At 41.9% G+C, this 19,987-nt stretch overlaps 1 protein-coding gene across 1 annotated transcript in view; it reads right to left on the bottom strand.

Annotated features, from left to right (window-relative positions):
• LOC138966012 (scavenger receptor cysteine-rich domain superfamily protein-like) overlaps positions 1–19,987 on the bottom strand; it is a 93,080-nt gene that overhangs the window by 46,040 nt on the left and 27,053 nt on the right. Inside the window, exons 8-10 of the mRNA XM_070338102.1 lie at positions 16,655–16,808; positions 12,487–12,635; positions 8,266–8,455 (exon numbers count right to left, since the gene is read on the bottom strand). Coding sequence (XP_070194203.1) covers positions 8,266–8,455; positions 12,487–12,635; positions 16,655–16,808 — 493 coding nt within the window. The remainder of the gene's footprint in view (positions 1–8,265; positions 8,456–12,486; positions 12,636–16,654; positions 16,809–19,987) is intronic.

Here is a 19,987-nt window from a genome sequence, read left to right as displayed (position 1 = left end):
ATTTTATCACAGGCGGATTCCCACGTTCTACAAGAAGATCTGGACAAACTAGAACTGTGGTAGAAGAGGTGGCAGATGTCTTTCAACGCCTCCAAGTGCCACGTACTATCGGTCACCCGCAAGAGAAAATCGCTCTGCGCCAACTACACCTTTCATTGAGAAACACTACAGAGAAGGTGGACAAGGCCAAGTACCTTGGCGTGGAACTCACGGAAGACATGCACTGGGGAGCGCATATTCAGGCCACCACAGCAAAGGCAAACAAGACCAATGCCTTTGTTTACCAAAACCTCAGGGGCTGCCCCCATCCTGTTCGGACCACCTGCTACAAGGGACTGGTGAGACCGGTCTTGGAGTATGCTTTCCCAATCTGGGACCCACGTCAGAAGAGCCTGTCCGACAGCCTGGAGATGACGCAGCGACGCTCCGCAAGGAGGATCCTGCGCGACTTCAAAACCACAAGTCAATCAATCAATCAATATGAGGCTTATATCGCGCGTATTCCGTGGGTACAGTTCTAAGCGCAGGGATTTTTTTTTTTTTTTACATTATTTTTTTTTAGTAGCACAACGGAACTCGTCTTCAGGCTCAAGCTGGACCCCCTCATACAACGGCGCACCGCGGCCAAGGCCACCATGATGTACAAAATCATGAGTAAACTGGTCGAGGTAGCCCCAAGGGAAGGCACACTGACACCGGTCCCAAGATCAACCAGGGGGCACACCACCAGGGGCCACACCACCAGGGGGCACACCACCAGGGAGCACACCACCAGGGGGCACACCACCAGGGGGCACACCACCAGGGGGCACATCACCAGGGGGCACACCACCAGGGGGCACACCACCAGGGGGCACACCACCAGGGGGCACAACACCAGGGGGCACACCACCAGGGGGCACACCACCAGGGGGCACACCACCAGACTGCAGGTCCCACAGTCCCGCACTGACTCCCAAAGAACATCGTTCTTCCCGTCAGCGATCCGCCTCTGGAATACCATCCCCCAAGAGGCTGTGAGCGCAGACTCCCCCCAGGCCTTCAGGGCCATGGTTGAGGCCTTGCTCTGAGTCGCGAGCCCATAAGCACCCCATGTCAGAATCCACTCCCTCTGTCCCCCCCCCCCCCTCCACATTAGACCCCCACTCCTCTTGCATTAGATTCCCTTCTCAGCTAGTATTTCCTTGTTTTCACTACCTATTTTATTCATGTTTTTATTACTTAGTTAGTGGAAGAATTTTTTTGTAATGTATGTTTGATGGTGTATGCTTTTAATTAAGCGTTGTTGACTATGAATGTAGATGTAAATGCTTGTATAACTGTGTTTTAATTTTAAATGTGTCAAGCGCAAAGAGCATACTTGTAAAGTTATGATGTTGCGCTATATAAATGCTCATTTATTATTATTTAAGTTATTGAGACATCCCAGTGCACTAAGGGATTTATAGAGCAAATCGAGAAAATTCATTATTGAACGAAGCGCTATGCGCTTCGTTCAATAATTATTTTCGAGATTTGCTCTATAAATCCCTTAGTGCACTGGGATTGTTTCAATAACGATATTGTCAGTACCGCCATAGAAAAAAGAAGATTCCAAGCGCACATTTTGCAACGCGCATTTGAATAGGCATAACTGTGTGGTCAGGTCGTGTACAGTAAAGATCTACTTTTGTGTGGGGTGTCTCAAGTGTGTCGTGCTTTCGTCACACGCATTTTAATTTCTGTTGGTAAATTCCAGTGTAGCGTTAATCTGAACAGTGATGATCTTTCAGAGAGACCTCATTTGAACTCGGAGAAAGGGCTGTGCTCTTCATTATTTGCGATTCGAAACCTCCAGTCGAGCTTCGACGGATTGACTGTGCGGAGTGACTCCCCTTGAATTGACTCGAAGCCGCGGGACTCGACGGTTCGCACATTTTCAAAACAAATGTGGCATATTTTTGTGTTGTATCTTCATTCATCGGGGAGTCTGATACTAAATATGAACGGTAAGAATGCTCTGAACCCTACACGTATTATATCCCCATCGTTTTTTCGTTCACATTTGCCCAACATGTTAATTTGCTGAGCGGGGTTTATGTCGTCTGCTAGGGCAATCAAACCACTGCATGCAGTCTGCACTGACTGAGTCTGCACGCACGAGGCACGCTGGTAATAAGTCTTATAATGGTAAGAACGTTCTGAACCCTACACGTTTTCGATTACGATTGTTCTTGCCTTGAAATAATAATTCGGAAACTGAACTGATGCAGTCGTATTTCAGTGTAGTCAGTGCGGCTACGTATGACAGAGTCGATCGAGTCAGTCTTCCAAACTGGTCTAGCTGGTACGTTATCGGAATAACACTTGTGTTTTCTGCTAGCGGGTGGGAATTTTATATTAACTCATCATTTGGTAATGTGGATGATAAGCTACATGCCACTAACACGATGAGAAGAATCTATGCAAGTCGGCGAGAATTAGATGAAACCCAGCGGCTTCTATTTTTAGATCAGTGGCAGCCGCACTGTGGCACAGGCACATGCAATCTGTCAGAAAAAAAACCACTTCTGCTTTAATTGAGAAGTAGGGAATTTATGGTCATTTGGTATTGTGGAGAATATAAGCTACATGTCAGTAATTAATTCTGAGGATGAGAACACAGTCTTGCTTAGGTAAAGGGCGTAAGAATACGCTCTGTGGAAAAGTTAGCGCACTCCAAGAGTGCGCTAACAGTTTTAGCGCATCGCCATTAGCCAATCAACTGGTTCACATCAGTCATGTGACACCAGTACTTACTGACAATTATTATTATTATTATTATTATTATTATTATTATTATCATTATTATTATTCTCCTCCCTCATTAGACCCACCACCCCCCGCTCCATCCCTAGCGACCCATAAGTAGTTAGTAGTGATATATAGGTAGAATCTATCGCTCTTGCTCCATATTGTTTGTCCTGTTTGTACTGATTCGTTGGGGCCCAGTTGCTGCGCTAGGTAGCACTGGGTGGATGGCTAGCCACACAGCCCAGGGCCTGAAACTGGACGCCAGGGCGAATCGCGGAAAGCAGTCGCTTGCCTACCAATCCAGCACTGTTTTCATTTTCGTAGGTACACTATCCACTGTATCATCCACTCTAGGGAAATTAAGCGCACCAACCAAAATGAGGATCGTTGCCCTGTAAAGGGATTTCCTTATAAACGTGAAGAACTTCAAGAAGAAGAAGAAGATACTGATTTGAAATTGAGCCATGAGCTACACAGTTCGTTTTGGGTGATAAAAAGATGACAACACACTTGAGGAAGGTCTTAGAAATAGTGTTTGTCACGATTTAGTGACATGGTCACGATTTAGTGACATGGTCACGATTAATTAGTGACATGGTTCGAGGAAGAGTAACTCTGTCGGGTGCCTTTCTCGAATTGCGACAGAAAGCGCCTGTTGTAATTTCTGTCAAGGGTTGTCGGTTTTTGCTGACAGCGAACACGGGTATTTTGTGTCGCACGGATTTCACGGGGTTGATTTCTGCTGTCGAGGCAGAATTGTCGATAACTGAACTGGGGTAGTGACCAGGTGTGTCACGTGTTTTTGTCAAGGTTGTCTGTCTGAGACATTTTAACTAGACACTCGAACACTCAGCGCTGGGGAGGACGGTCGTGTCTTATATTTCCTGCTAGTTTGATGGACTTCATCGCTTTGAGTTCTGCATTGATATTCAACGCGCCGCTCTGCATGCACAGGAGGGCTTCAGGAAACTACAGTTTGAGACCACTTTCCCTCCGTTCACATGCGGTCTGACGTTGACGGGTCGTCAATTTCTCTGCGCCCTGCGTGAAAGGAATTTCACCGCATAAAGGATTCGGCAAGAGGGTGAATGGGGTATCGCTGTTGACGAACAGGTGCCATTCAAAGGAGGAAGCGGTTTTCGCTTCAATAAGAGTGCTACTTACATAGGCTTTTGAGGTAATAAATCATTGTTTAACGCTGTTGACGAGTCTGTGTTTGTGGAATGAAATACTCTTTGTTGTTCTTTCCAGGTTGGCGCATAATTTGCTCTTTGTGACGCTAAAATAATAATCTGTATATGGTTTTTGCAGATATGGAGAGAAGGAAGGAAATAGCTGATTTGTTGTTGTAAAGTTCGTTTGTGCAGGCCTACGTGCTCGATGAGATATGTTAAGATGACATGTTTAAAGGTGGAGGTTGTTGGGTAGCTTGACATGATTAGTGCACCGAGGCTTTTTGTTGCAGCCTTTCTACCTATTATTGTCTGCTGCGTTTTTCTACGCTACGTAACTGCCGACTACGGGTCATCGCTGTATGCTGTAACCGGGTCATCGCTGTATGCTGTAACCGGGTCATCGCTGTATGATGTAACCGGGTCATCGCTGTATGATGTAACCGGGTCATCGCTGTATGCTGTAACCGGGTCATCGCTGTATGCTGTAACCGGGATCATCTGATGTAACCAGCTAACCGGCTAACCAGCTAACCAGCGACTGGGTGTGGCGTCCGATGTCTCCACTGTTCCCTGCTTCGTCGCCACGCTAGCCGGCACTACGTTCGACGGAGCAGTTGTGGAGACTATGAACTAATTACGGGCCGCCCACTCAGTGGCAGAAGAAAAGCTAAGTTGCACTATGTCTTATGCACCCTTATTACCACCTAGTCATCTGTGATATTCATGATTATACGCGAGTGGTGACAGCGTGGGGTGTGTGACACCTGCATAAACTAACACTTTTAGGCAGATCAGATATATATTTTCCTAGCTATACACGGGATCAGCGTGTTACTATAATTTTCTATATTCTAACTGGCATTTTGTCAGTGACCACTGGGTTTTACGTTTTGAACGTAAAAGAACATATTTTGGAGTGAAGTCTCGAGGGAGGTGGCGAGTTATTACATAAACAGGCGTCTGAAACTTATACTTTTGTTGTTTCTATTTAATTGTATGACTGCGAGAGTGGATCGTGGTGTGGTTAGTTAGTTAGAAGTGACTAACCGTTTCGTAATCACCTTATGTGATATATTGAAACGTGACAGTGTTTGAGCGTTCTATTTTCTAAATCTTAATGCTGTATTTGGTAGTCTTTTCACACAGTGATATTCTCCAACAGGCAGTGGGTTTGTTTGTGTAATGCGAAGCGTTTTAGCCCTGTATGGCACGTAATGTGCATTCGTTTGCAAGACTATAGGTTTGACTTCTTCAGTCCAACGGTTTTAATCTGCTTTGACAAACGGGTATCTATGCACATTAAATAAAGTATGATGACAAACGGAAGTCCGGACTCCCGACACAGGAGAGCTGAGCGAATAACGCATAGTTTCGGAGCAATTTTGTGCAAAACATCGCAGGTTTTTCCAAATTACAGTACAGCGAAGGCCCCTTGAACTTTATTAGGTCCAAATCGCCAGAAAACATTCAAAAATGGCGCCTTATGTGTACTAACTTTAAACAACCCTTCAGCACAAGTTAAACAAGTCGCGTAATGCGAAATTACAACATTTAGTCAAGCTGTCGAACTCACAGAATGAAACTGAACGCACTGACCGCACCAATACCGTATAGCATCGTCAAATGAAATGAAAGTGAAATTGACAAGGCAGTATAGCGCGGTGGTGGTTGCGCTGAGCGGGATAGCACTCTTTCATGTACCTCTATTCTTTATACATTTCTGAGCTTGTTTTTAATCCAAACGTAACATATCTATATGTTATGGGAATCCGAAATCGACAAGGAATAAAATGAAATTGTTTTTAATCGATTTCTGAATTTTAATTTTAATCATAATTTTCATATTTGTAATGTTCAAAGCTTGATTTTAATCCAAATATAACATATTTATATGTTTTTTGAATCAGGAAATAATGAAGAATAAGATAAAAATTAAATTTAGATCGTTTTATAAAAATTAAATTTAATTACCATTTTCAGATTTTTAATGACCAAACTCATAAATTCCTTTTTAAGCCTCCAAGCTGAAATGCAATACCAAAGTCCGGACTTTGTCAAAGATTGCTTGATCATGATGTCAATCAATTTGGTCAACAAATGAGGGCGTGGCAGTGCCGCCTCAACTTTCACCAAAAGCCGAATAATTATGACGTCATCAAAGAAATTTATCGAAAAAATTGAAAAAACCGTCTGAGGATATCGTACCCAGGAACTCTCATGTGAAGTGCACACACACACACACACACACACACACACACACACACACACACACACACACACATACACACACACACATACACACACACACACACACACACACCACAACCCTCGTCTCGATTCCAAGCCTATGTTAAAACATTTAGTCAATACTTGACTAGATGTAAGAACAAAACTGTCGAAATTTCAATGTTGAAGGTTTCTTCACAGAAAAGCAAAACAAGACAAAATAGTAGCGTAATTATAAATCAGTACATTTAGACAAGGCGTCGGCCTTAAAGAATGAAATAAAGCGCACTGAAGTTTTACAATGAGACTGGTTAGTGAAGGACTTGTCGAAACATTGCAGTGGAGACAGTCATCCCCTTTAAACGTTCGTCTGAGAAAAGGCGCAACTGAATGATCGCCTCACGATTACTGTATTATTGAGTGCAATTCAGAATGGCCAACGAAAGCTTCTATATATATATACGACTTGTGTCTGTTTGTCTGTGTGTTTGTGTATCTGTCTGTGTATTTGTGTGTTTGTGTATTTGTGTATTCGCCATGCACGGCCAAAGTTCTCGATGGATCTGCTTCAAATTTGGTGGGCATATTCAGGTAGACCCGGGACACGACACAACCTGGTCGATATTTCAACACGTGCTCTCAGCGCGCAGCGCGGAACCGATTTTGGTTCCACCTCAGCTATTTTGGTTCCACCTCAGCTTACCCGGGCCCCCATACCGACACACCATAGCCGCTACACCACATCACAACGCCAAAGTTCTCGGTGGATCTTTTTCAAATTTGGACACCGTATTCAGCTACACCCCGGACACAATATCATCGATGAGATATTTCAACACGTGCTCTCAGCGCGCAGCGCTGAATCGATTTTGGTTTTTGTGTTCATTTCACCATTATAAGTAACTCTTCTCATATTCTCCAGGTTTTCAGCGTTTACCTCCCTTCCTTCGTATGGTGCACTTTTGTGTCAGTGGAGCGTCTTCGGATATTCCCGGCGTTCTGTTACTGTTACTATTTTTAGAAGGTCAACGCAGTGTCCAGAACGTAAATTGGACCCGTAAATTATCCTCACTGTAAAAGTGCAAAGGTCGAATCAATTTATAGCCACGCGAAAAATACACTGTCATCTATCTCTCTATACATACGGCTTCTCTGTGTGTTTTTTTGTGTGTGTGTGTCTGTGTGTGTCTCTATGTGAGCAACACCTGTGCATTGCTTAGTTCTGTTTGTGATGTGGTCTGGCGGCTTTTGTGTAATTTTATGTACTGGCCTTCCTTTGAGAAGCCATAACTTGCTCAGTCCTGTTTGAGTGGAGTTCGCCTCCAAAGGTGATTAACACGGTTACATTCGTCGATAAGGATGGGACTCGATATGGTCAGGAATGGCATTATGGCCACTGAATCATTTTCGTGCTGTTCCCATTCCACGAATCTGGGAGGGACCTAAGCTTGGCGGGTCCATTGTTCGGACCCGGCGAAGCCGGCGTACGGCTCTAAGTACTTCTTCCCGGCGAAGCCGGCTACCCGGCGAAGCGGGTATTCATTCTAGTGGTGATATAAAACCCTTCGTGCCGATGGTGAAAACTCACACTAACCCTTCTCCAAACAGGGCATGACAGGCAAAATGTGACCCTCCACCATGGAATGAGTCAGATGTCACCTCGGGCGGTTCTGCGCTAGGCCTAATATACGTCCGGGGGGTGTCAGGTATCCTCAGTCACAGGCTTATAACTCAAAAAGTATTTGCTCTGTTCTAAAACGGGTTTCACCGCTGGATAGAGCTTAAATAACTCTTTGAGAAATGTAAAAATATAAAAATCGTTCAGAGGTGACATGCGACTCAATCCGTGGTGGAGGGTCACAAATGAGATTTCTATGCCGTAGACACCCCCCCCCCCCCCCCACCCCATTTTTAAGACCCCCCGATTTATTCCCCCTTCCTTGTAAGTCCTTTTTTCTCAGACTTTCTGTTTATAACCTCTGAACATTTACCACGATTTTAAGACTCCCTCCTATTTAAGACCTGATTATGTCAGATGTTGGAGGTCTTGAAGGGCAGGTTGTACGTCTCTCCCTCATTGACTGACACTCACCCTTCTCCGAACATAGCGCGACAGACAACCTTTGAGATCCGAGTTACTGCAACTAGGCTGAAACGTCTGACCCATGTCCTGCTGCACAACGTGTACCACGTGCCCCTGTAGAACACCTGCAGTCTGCCTTGCAGCGACCCACTTTTGCCTTCAGCGTCCAGCAGGCGTGTGGTGGTGTGTGGGGTTTCACCTGCAACATTTCAACAATAGCGCTAGCATGATTCGATAATAGCGCTAGCATTCTGCAGCATTCGGAAAACAAGAAGAGCAAACGCTCGATCGAGTCACTTTCGCAGTTCTGAATATTATATGAGGCATCAGATGGACAGGAAGAAATTGCTATTCACAACACAATGAGTCACGTTCACATAAAATTTGAGCCCGGTCACTTTTATAGTTTCCGAGAAAAGCCCAACGTTAAGTTGTGTGTTGCCGAACAGAAAAGGCTAGTTATCTCCCTTGTTTTTCTGATAACGTTCGTAAAAGGCTACAGATGTAAATACTTTGATGTAAAGAATAATCCTACAAAGTTTCAATCACATCCGATGAACTTTGTCAAAGATATAAAATGTCTAATTTTTCCTTTGACGCTGACCTGTGACCTTGAAAAAGGTCAAAGGTCAACGAAACCATCGTTAAAGTGTAGAGGTCATTGGAGGTCACGACTAAACAAAATATGAGCCCGATCGCTTTGATAGTTTCCGAGAAAAGTCCAACGTTAAGGTGGTGTCTACGGACGGCCGGCCGGACGGCCGGCCGGACGGCCGGCCGGACAGACTAACACTGACCGATTACATAGAGTCACTTTTTCTCAAGTGACTCAAAAAGCGCTAGCATCATGCAACATTCGTCGCATCGCACCGTCGGGCTTCATTCGGGCTTTCACGGTGTGGGAGACGTTCCATGCGTAAAAAGCTCTGAGGCGGTAAGTGTTCCAGCTCTGAGGGGCCACTTTTTCGCAGTCGGCTCAGATCGATCGCAACTGTAGATGTCTTTTTGGTTTGTAGCGTTCACCAATGCATTGGGTATTACCAAAATAATGTAGGCAAGTAGATGCTACAATGAATAGATATCGCAATAATTGATCATGTATGTCAAAAAGTGGAGATTTTTGTGCATTTTCGTGGTTATGCTCGATACAGACTAACACAGACCATCCACACCCTAATGGGGAGCTGAAGCAATGCTATAACAATGTTTTGGCGTCCACATTCTTTTCAGATTGCTCCTAGATTTCCCTCAAAATTATCTAACTCGTTTAATCGATGTGCCAGCTCTGAGCAATAGCGAAATGGGTGGAGCTTAGGTTTGTTCCAGCTCTGACGCAATTCGCAAACCTGACAAAATAAGGCCCTTATAGATGAAATATGTTCTCCTGTTGATAAAAGAGCATATATTTAACACTTCCTATCAGTGGATGGCATCAAAGTTGTGAAATCTGCATGTTATACGGCAAAAACGAAATGTTCCAGCTCGGAGGTGTTTAATCGGCAAAATGTTCTGAGCTCTGAGCAAATGTTAAAAAATTTTCCGGCTCTGAGCAAATATTACCAGGTGTATCTCATTCTGCATTTGAAGCAATTAAAAAAAATTAATAAAGAAAGTAATAAAAAGAATATTGAGTTAAAAAAAAGTTGCCGATATGTTTGTTGGCGCCTCTAAGTCAGTCAACATTTTGGACCCAATTTGTTTTAAAATTTTATTTTTTTCCAATTACCTTTTTGATGGTATGATGTCTTATCCATATGGAGTTAAAGTGATATGGTTTCCTTTTTCAACTAAATGCAAGTAATGGAATATGGAATATGTGAAATGTGGAAACTTCAAGAAACGAGAAAACAGCATCATTAATGCAAACTTACATTGTCAAACAGAACACCCAGGAGAAACTGTTAAAGTGTACAAACCTTTCCTTTGTCAACACGAAGGCAAAAAGAAGTATCACCTTCGTGATTATCAAGTGAAACCAGACGAAAGGGTAGAAAATGTGTATTTTTATGCTGAGGGTTGCATAACCAGCGAACAAGAATCTACATCTGAAACTGGTCCACAACCATCTTCTCTACATACACAACAAAATCATTTGATTGAAGAGTTGGTTAGTATCCTACCAAAGGTACTTTCAATTTAAAAACAAAAAGTTGATGCTGATGCGTGTGTCAAGGTATCACACTTCATCTACATCATTATGTACCGGTGTACGTATGTTTGGTTTTGATTATCTGCTAGAGGAAGTAGATAATTTGAAAATATAAAATGCAACTGGCGGCCATAATTTATATTTTGCTAATATCTACTTCAAGCAGATAATCAAAACCACACAAACGTACACGGGTACATACTAGGGAGATTTAAAGGACAGCACGTTTCGTTTTACAGCTCGTTTCGTTTGGTGAATGAGTCACCCCGCGAAACGGAACGTGAAACGAGACGGCATAGGCCGCAGACAAGATTTAGATGTATTCACGTTTCGTTTCGGAATGAAGGAAGGGCGATAAATCTTCAAGTGAAATTATCACGTCTGTCCTCGATCAGAATGGAAAAAAAAACCCCTAGGAGGTGGTCCAGAATCGGGCATACTTTGATTATTTTCAGTCCAAATAAATCACACAGACTTTGTTTATACAAAATCACATACGAAGCCAGAATAAAAATTCGATGCGATGACCTACTTCTGCTTCGCCATTTGCTTTCTCACCATGAAGTTGGATAAATGTACCAGGATCAGCACCCTTCAAAATATTTCAGTTCACAACAGTTGTCTACCTCCAATGAACACATTCTCAGCGCTGAAAGACTGTGAAAGGGTTGATGAATCTAGCAATGCATAAAATGGCCAACAAATAAAACTGTTAGTGTGCAAAAATACTCACAAAAGTTGACGAAATATTGTTCGTTTTTTGGGGGTGGAAAACGTGACTGCGTTTTGACGTTCCACGTTCCGTTTCAGTTGACCTTCACCTTTCCAGCGAGAGACCCCCGAAATGATGACGTTTACCACAACTTCAAAACGAAACGTCCCGACGTTTCGTTTTTTAAATCTCCCTAATGATAGGATGTAAACCAACATCTCTTTACGCATGGAACGTCCCCCACACCGTTGCTTTGGAAAGGCGCCAATCCACGATCATCACGTCCACATGTACACATATTGGTGGAGTGGATTTATCGTCATTGACTGATTTATTTAGTCACGGTCTGTCGGGTTTCATCTGCTTCGTCCTATCAACACAGGTCAAACGAACGATTCACCAAAAGGTTGTTGAATATATTCACTGACTTATCTGAGTGGTTGAGTTGTTCATTCATTGTGTTGGTTGACCAATTGCTAACTTGCTTGATTACTAGCTAGACTGCACGTGTGCTTGCTTAATTGATTGATTGATTGCTTGTGCGCCCACTCGCTTGCTTGCGTGTTTCATTGGTGGATTGATTGATTGATAGCTTGTATGATTGGTGGATTGATTGATTGATAGCTTGTATGATTGGTGGATTAATTGATTGATTGCTTGTTTGATTGGTGGACGGATTGATTTATTGCCTGATTGATTGATGGATTGATTGATTGATTGATAGATTGTTTGATTGCTTGTTTGATTGATTGCTTGTTTGATTGATTGATTGATTGATTGCTTGTTTGATTGGTGGATTGATTGATTGATAGCTTGTTTGATTGGTGGATTGATTGATTGATTGATAGCTTGTTTGATTGGTGGATTGATTGATTGATAGCTTGTTTGATTGGTGGATTGATTTGATTGGTGGATTGATGGATTGATTGATTGATTGATTGGTGGATTGATTGATTGATTGATAGCTTGTTTGATTGGTGGATTGATTGATTGATTGCTTGTTTGATTGGTGGATTGATTGATTGATAGCTTATTTGATTGGTGGATTGATTGATTGATAGCTTGTTTGATTGGTGGATCGATTAAATGGTTGCTTGTTTGATTGGTGGATTGATTGATTGATTTTTTTTGATTGGTGGATTGATTGATTGATTGATTGATTGATTGCTTGTTTGATTGATAGCTTGTTTGATTGGTGGATTGATTCATTGATTGCTTGTTTGATTGGTGGATTGATTCATTGATTGCTTGTTTGATTGATTGATTGATAGCTACCTTGCCTTCTTGCTTGCTTGCTTGCTTGATCGACTAACATCATTTTAACAAGTTTGGAACCCACCAATGTTTGATTTCCGTTCTGGTCACTTACCTGTATCACAGGCGATACCCAGGTGGGAAACACATGAGGAAGTTACGGGGCGGGTCTGGCAGGTGAAGTCGCAGTGTAGGAGATAGGGCAGAGTCTGGCTCACATTGCTCGCTCCGTACGACAACCAATAGCTGTACCCTCTGCCACCTCTGAATCAATATGGCATAATATTGTTATTTCATATGTTACGTAGATTTTCATTGGACAACTGAGGTCATTGCAAGAGTGATATCGACGACATTTCCGTCGATATCAGTTTTGATATCGACGACCTCTTTATTGCTTCACTTCAAAAACAAAGACACCTATAGTTCTTCGTTGTTAACATATCCTTGATTAAATTGAAGTCAAAACGTCATGAAACGCTGTTTGCTTTCATATAATATCAAAGTCTTTTTGTCCAGTGTTCTTGTGTCTAAACCTGAATCGATTTTTACCCCAAAGGCGTTTAAGATGCAAGGGAGGTAACTACCTGACAACAAATTGAACCACTCGGCATAGTGTCCAGTGAAATAGCAATATATCTAACATTGACGGATTGTGTGAAGATACCATCACACAGACCGTCAATATTGGGTAGAATTGAGGACGTACTGATCCGGGCATTTATATCATCAGTAGCTGACGGATACGACGTCAGGAAAGACTCAAGACTCAAGTTTACTGTCCTTATTAAAATAAGGAACATTGCCATGCAGTGTCAGGCGATCACATACGTATACAATACATCACATTTATTCAAAATTAAAGATTGCACTTAAAACTAATAACACTAAGCCGTATCACATTTACTAAGAATTTAGAGTTGCACTAAAACACATCTAAAATCCAAAGCAGTCTCTCACAGCACACACACACACACACACACACACACACACACACACACACACCCACACACACTCGCACATACCCATACATAGTATACTCACTCTCTCTCCCTATCTTAGTTTAACTTAAACCCATTAAAATATCCTCAGATTAAGTGCGTATGAAAACACACCAGCATGATATAAAAGTTCATGAATAAATAACACATGAGCGCGTATCTAAACCAAGAGCATCCTTCCAACTCGCACACACACACACACACACACACACACACACACACACACACACACACACACACACACACACACACATACACTGACAGACACACATACACACACACACACGCTCACACACACACACACAGACAGACAGACACACACACACACACACACACACACACACACACACACACACACACACACACACATTCATGACAAATTTGAAGAAAGAGTGGGGGATATTGCCTGCAACTATCACATGCGAAATGTCATAGACACCAAGGAAAGAGTTTTCCAGAAATTGCTTAACACGCAAACACGCACATGTACGTCCTAACCACCCTCTAGCCTGCCGGAAAACACTTCGTCAAATATTGTAATAACGAATAAAAAGAGGACAGAAACAAGTCGCGTAAGGCGAAAATACAATATTTAGTCAAGTAGCTGTCGAACTCACAGAATGAAACTGAACGCAACGCAACGCAGCAAGACCGTATACTCGTAGCATCGTCACTCCACCGCCCGTGGCAAAGGCAGTGCTTGTGGAATTGACAAGAAGAGCGGGGTATTCGTTGCGCTAAGAAGGATAGCACGCTTTTCTGTACCTCTCTTCGTTTTAACTTTCTGAGCGTGTTTTTAATCCAAACATATCATATCTATATATTTTTGGAATCAGGAACCGACAAGGAATAAGATGAAAGTGTTTTTGAATTGATTTCGAAAAATTTTTTTGATAATAATGTTTATATATTTAATTTTTAGAGCTTGTTTTTAATCCGAATATAACATATTTATATGTTTTTGGAATCAGCAAATGATGCAGAATAAGATAAACGTAAATTTGGATCGTTTTATAAAATTGTTATTTTTTTTTACAATTTTCAGATTTTTAATGACCAAAGTCATTAATTAATTTTTAAGCCACCAAGCTGAAATGCAATACCGAATCCCGGGCTTCGTCGAAGATTACTTGACCAAAATTTGAACCAATTTGGTTGAAAAATGAGGGCGTGACAGTGCCGCCTCAACTTTCACGAAAAGCCGGATATGACGTCATCAAAGACATTTATCAAAAAAATGAAAAAAACGTTCGGGGATTTCATACCCAGGAACTCTCATGTCAAATTTCATAAAGATCGGTCCAGTAGTTTAGTCTGAATCGCTCTACACACACACACACACACACAGACAGACAGACGCACATACACCACGACCCTCGTTTCGATTCCCCCTCGATGTTAAAATATTTAGTCAAAACTTGACTAAATATAAAAACTTGACTAAATATAAAAAGAGGACAGAAACAAGTCGCGTAAGGCGAAAATACATTTAGTCAAGTAGCTGTCGAACTCACAGAATGAAACTGAACGCAATGCCATTTTTCAGCAAGACCGTATACTCGAAGCATCGTCAGTCCACCGCTCATGGCAAAGGCAGTGAAATTGACAAGAAGAGCGGGGTAGTAGTTGCGCTAAGAAGGATAGCACGCTTTTCTGTACCTCTCTTTGTTTTAACTTTCTGAGCGTGTTTTTAATCCAAACATATCATATCTATATGTTTTTGGAATCAGGAACCGACAAGGAATAAGATGAAAGTGTTTTTAAATTGATTTGGACAATTTAATTTTGATAATAATTTTTATATATTTAATTTTCAGAGCTTGTTTTTAATCCAAATATAACATATTTATATGTTTTTGGAATCAGCAAATGATGGAGAATAAGATGAACGTAAATTTGGATCGTTTTATAAAGTTTTATTTTTTTTTACAATTTTCAGATTTTTAATGACCAAAGTCATTAATTAATTTTTAAGCCACCAAGCTGAAATGCAATACCGAAGTCCGGGCTTTGTCGAAGATTGCTTGACCAAAATTTCAATCAATTTGGTTGAAAAATGAGGGCGTGACAGTGTCGCCTCAACTTTCACGAAAAGCCGGATATGACGTCATCAAAGACATTTATCAAAAAAATGAAAAAAACGTTCGGGGATTTCATACCCAGGAACTCTCATGTCAAATTTCATAAAGATCGGTCCAGTAGTTTAGTCTGAATCGCTCTACACACACACACACACACACACACACACACGCACAGACACACATACACCACGACCCTCGTTTCGATTCCCCCTCGATGTTAAAATATTTAGTCAAAACTTGACTAAATATAAAAAGAGGACAGAAACAAGTCGCGTAAGGCGAAAATACAACATTTAGTCAAGTAGCTGTCGAACTCACAGAATGAAACGGAACGCAATGCAATTTTTCAGCAAGACCGTATACTCGTAGCATCGTCAGTCCACCGCTCATGGCAAAGGCAGTGAAATTGACAAGAAGAGCGGTTTAGTAGTTGCGCTGAGAAGGATAGCACGCTTTTCTGTACCTCTCTTCGTTTTAACTTCCTGAGCGTGTTTTTAATCCAAACATATCATATCTATATGTTTTTGGAATCAGGAACCGACAAGGAATAAGACGAAAGTGTTTTTAAATTGATTTCGACAATTTAATTTTGATAATAATTTTTATATTTTTAATTTTCAGAGCTTGTTTTTAATCCAAATATAACATATTTATATGTTTTTGGAATCAGAAAATGATGGAGAATAAGATGATTGTACATTTGAATCGTTTTATAAAAAAAATGATTTTTTTACAATTTTCCGATTTTTAATGACCAAAGTCATTAATTAATTTTTAAGCCACCAAGCTGAAATGCAATACCGAAGTCCGGGCTTCGTCGAAGACTACTTGACGAAAATTTCAACCAATTTGGTTGAAAAATGAGAGCGTGACAGTGCCGCCTCAACTTTCACGAAAAGCCGGATATGACGTCATCAAAGACATTTATCAAAACAACGAAGAAAACGTTTGGGGATATCGATCCCAGGAACTCTCATGGAAAATTTCATAAAGATCGGTCCAGTAGTTTAGTCTGAATCGCTCTACACACACACACAGACAGACACACACACACACACACACACACACACACACACACACACGCACGCACATACACCACGACCCTCGTCTCGATTCCCCCTCTACGTTAAAACATTTAGTCAAAACTTGACTAAATGTAAAAAGAAAGAAAAAGTGTTTCATATTTTGGAAATCTCCGAACCTGGGATAGCCCAATTGACGACAGACATCGTTAGCCGTAACATCACTTTGGAGGCCATCTTCGGTGACGTCACACGCGCCGTACCATGTCCTGTTGAAGAACTCCTCCAGACGACCCTCGTTTGCGCTCAGGCCACCCACAAGCCGAAATTTCGCTGTTAAAGAAAACCCCAAGAAACCCATCCATATTTATCACACGTGTTTCCAATGAAGAAACTATGCTCGCTTGTAAATGTCATCACTATCGTCCGCTGCAAAGTGTATTCAATATTGGTTCCGCTTACTTAAGCAGCCGTAGGCTACGTTAGATTTTCTAAGATGGCTTACTTGTCCCTATTAAATATGCATGAAAGGGGCCATGACAACTGGGTCACACGTGTTAAATCTTTTTGTTTTGTGAGCTTGGTTTTGGCCTCGTGTGGCAGTTCGGAAGCGTGGCAGATGAGAGACTATTCCTGCGCACCTTTAAAGAACGACTAAGTGAAAACTTTTGTCTGAAATGGCTCAACCATACGTCACAGAGTCCTCGTTTTGAACTTTACCACAGTTACAAAAGTCTGATAGGACGAGAACATTATTTAGACTATATAAAAGTTAATATCTACAGGACAGCTCTCAGCAGGTTCAGACTGGGCGTCTCCCCATTCAATGCACACAGGCAACGTTTTTCGCACCCGGAATCAAGCCGGCTATGCCCTTTTTGTACAAATAAAACTGAGGATGAAATACATGTTGTTTTTGTGTGCCCCGTGTATCAGGATATCAGAAACAGATATATTGGCATACCTGTTGACTCCCCACTCGAACTCCAACTGTGTGAACTGTTGAAAGGTAGTGACGAAACAAAAGTAATAAGTTTTGCTAAATATTTATTCCTGGCATGGAAAGCGAGGCAGAAGAGACTTGATGTGTGATTCATGACATGCAAAATGCATTCCTCATTGTTACCGTTACCAGGAATTGTTTTTGTTTGTTGGGTTGATACTCTGTGAGTACGTGTGCGTCTGTCAGCCTGTCTGGCTAGCTGTCTGTCAGCCTGTCTGGCTAGCCGTCTGTCAGCCTGTCTGGCTAGCTGTCTGTCAGCCTGTCTGGCTAGCCGTCTACTGCCTACTGGGAGATGCCGTTTTTCTTGTAGAAGAAAGAATATTTATCTGGGTTTTTTTGGTTTGCTTTTTGTTTTTTGAATGGGCAAACACATTTGGGGCTTTTTTGATGATGTGTGCAAATCTGCTTGCTATGGTATATATTTTTATATGTACGTATTTACGTGCGGCACGCGCGCGTGTGTGTGTGTGTGTTTGTGTGTGTGTGTGTGAGTGTGCCTGTATGCTGACTTAATTAGCAGGCACCTGTCAAAAATTGTTACGATCAACGATCACGTCAGTGTAATATCATTTATTCCCCCCTCTGCTTCTTTACCTCTGTAAACTTGTAGGGGTAGTTATTTTTCGATAATGACCCAGCAACCAAACAAATAACGACCCAGCAACAGCCTGAATCCTCGATAGTGCAATGGGTTGAGAAGTTGTTCTGCTTCGGTACTACTTTTTGCGACTGAAAAGTTCCGAACGCTCTAATGTACGAAGTATACATTTCTGGAGCAAACAATAAAAGCATACCGCATTTGAATTTAACAACTACAGGCCTGAACACATGAATCTCCATATAAAATCCATGTTTTCTGAATCTAGATCTGCCGTGCTCAAACGTTCATCACAAGCAATTTCCCGCAAGGCAAGTAACTCATCTGCTACTGGTGTATATGCCTTGCCGTGGCGTAGCAGCTTGCGTGCCCTGATGATCCAAAGAGCTATGCCGGCCGGAGCCTTCATAGTGCTCCTGGCAGGTGTAACCACGCCGGACAGGTCTGAGGTGAATGGGGCCAGACTAAGTATACACCCTGGCCCTCCAGGTTGGGGGTTGTGCGAAGGGCTAACAACCCATCCATGGAAAAAAAAATACCCGTTACAGAAACGTCAACAAGAGATAGCTCTTGTTGGCGGCCTATGCCCCGGACGGGGTCAAAGGCATAAATGAATGAAATGAGTAACTCATACTAGCGACAAGAGTAGTTCCCCTTCTTTTCACTCAGTTTCTTCGACAACAGACTGCAATCCGACGGTCAGTTTTCAACAATATTTCATTTAATAAACAGATCACACGCAACAAAATGCACACATCTCATTAATTTAAACAACATAAAGCGGTTTCATACATTATTTTCCCCAGAAAACTGAACTTCATACAGTTTTTAACGTTGGAACACGGGTGCAAAAGTTCGTCTGCTAGTCCCATTTGACGAAAGAACATTATCCTAAGCGATACCCAAACATATACAGAACACACATTATTCCCCCTTCTGCTTCTTTCTCTCTGTAAAGGTGTAGGGCTAGTTATTTTTCGGTAACTTACCCAACAACCAAAATCACTTACCCAACAACGGGCCTGAATCCTCGATAGCTCACAGGTTGATGAGTTAGACTTTCAGGGAACTACTTTAGCGATTGAAAAGTTCCGAACGCTCCAATGTACGAAATATACATCTCTAGACCAAACAATACAAACATACTGCATTTAAACTGGCAACTACAGGCTTGAACACATTAATCTCCATATAAAATCTATGAGTTTGGTTGTTTTCTAAATCCAAATCTAACGATCAGTGCAGAGAAACTCGCTTTAGATCTCTTATGAGTGCACGCAAACTCCCAAGGCAAGTAACTCTCGTACGACAAGAGTAGTTCCCCTTCCAAATTTTCTGAACTGAGTTGCTTGGACAAGAGATTGCAATTTGACGGTTAGTTTTCGACAATATTTCATTTTAAAACAGATCACACGCAACCAAATGCACACATCGCATCAATTTAAAGAACATACAGCGGTTTCATACACTATTTTGCCCCAGAAAACGGAACTTCATACAGTTTTTAACGTTGGAACACGGGTGCAAAAGTTCGTCTGCTTGTCCCATTCGAAGAAAGAACATTTCCTAAGCGATACCAAAACATGACCAGAACACACACTATCTGCCTTTACCTGCACAGCAGAATAACAACATAACTGTGTACTTGATTTTAGTCCAAAACAGGGAAACTGACAAGAAGTGTTAACAGAATTGATTGATTTTCCCTGAACTATACAACCGCGCATTATTCAATCGCCAGCGCAGGTAGACTGGTTGAGTGATTTGGATTCGATCAAACTTTCGCGCAAAAACTCCTCTTTTCTTTGAATAACTGAAGAAAGGGGGAATAAAGAGGTTACATACCTCGTCTCAGTGATTATTAAAAATAATGGTCTCAGTTCGCGGTCATGAAAAAGCTCGCTGAAGCTC

Source organism: Littorina saxatilis, linkage group LG5, assembly GCF_037325665.1.
Source record: "Littorina saxatilis isolate snail1 linkage group LG5, US_GU_Lsax_2.0, whole genome shotgun sequence".
Lineage (NCBI taxonomy): Eukaryota > Metazoa > Mollusca > Gastropoda > Littorinimorpha > Littorinidae > Littorina > Littorina saxatilis.
The sequence above is the reverse complement of the archived record's forward strand: the minus strand, read 5'-3'. Positions and strand labels throughout refer to the sequence as shown.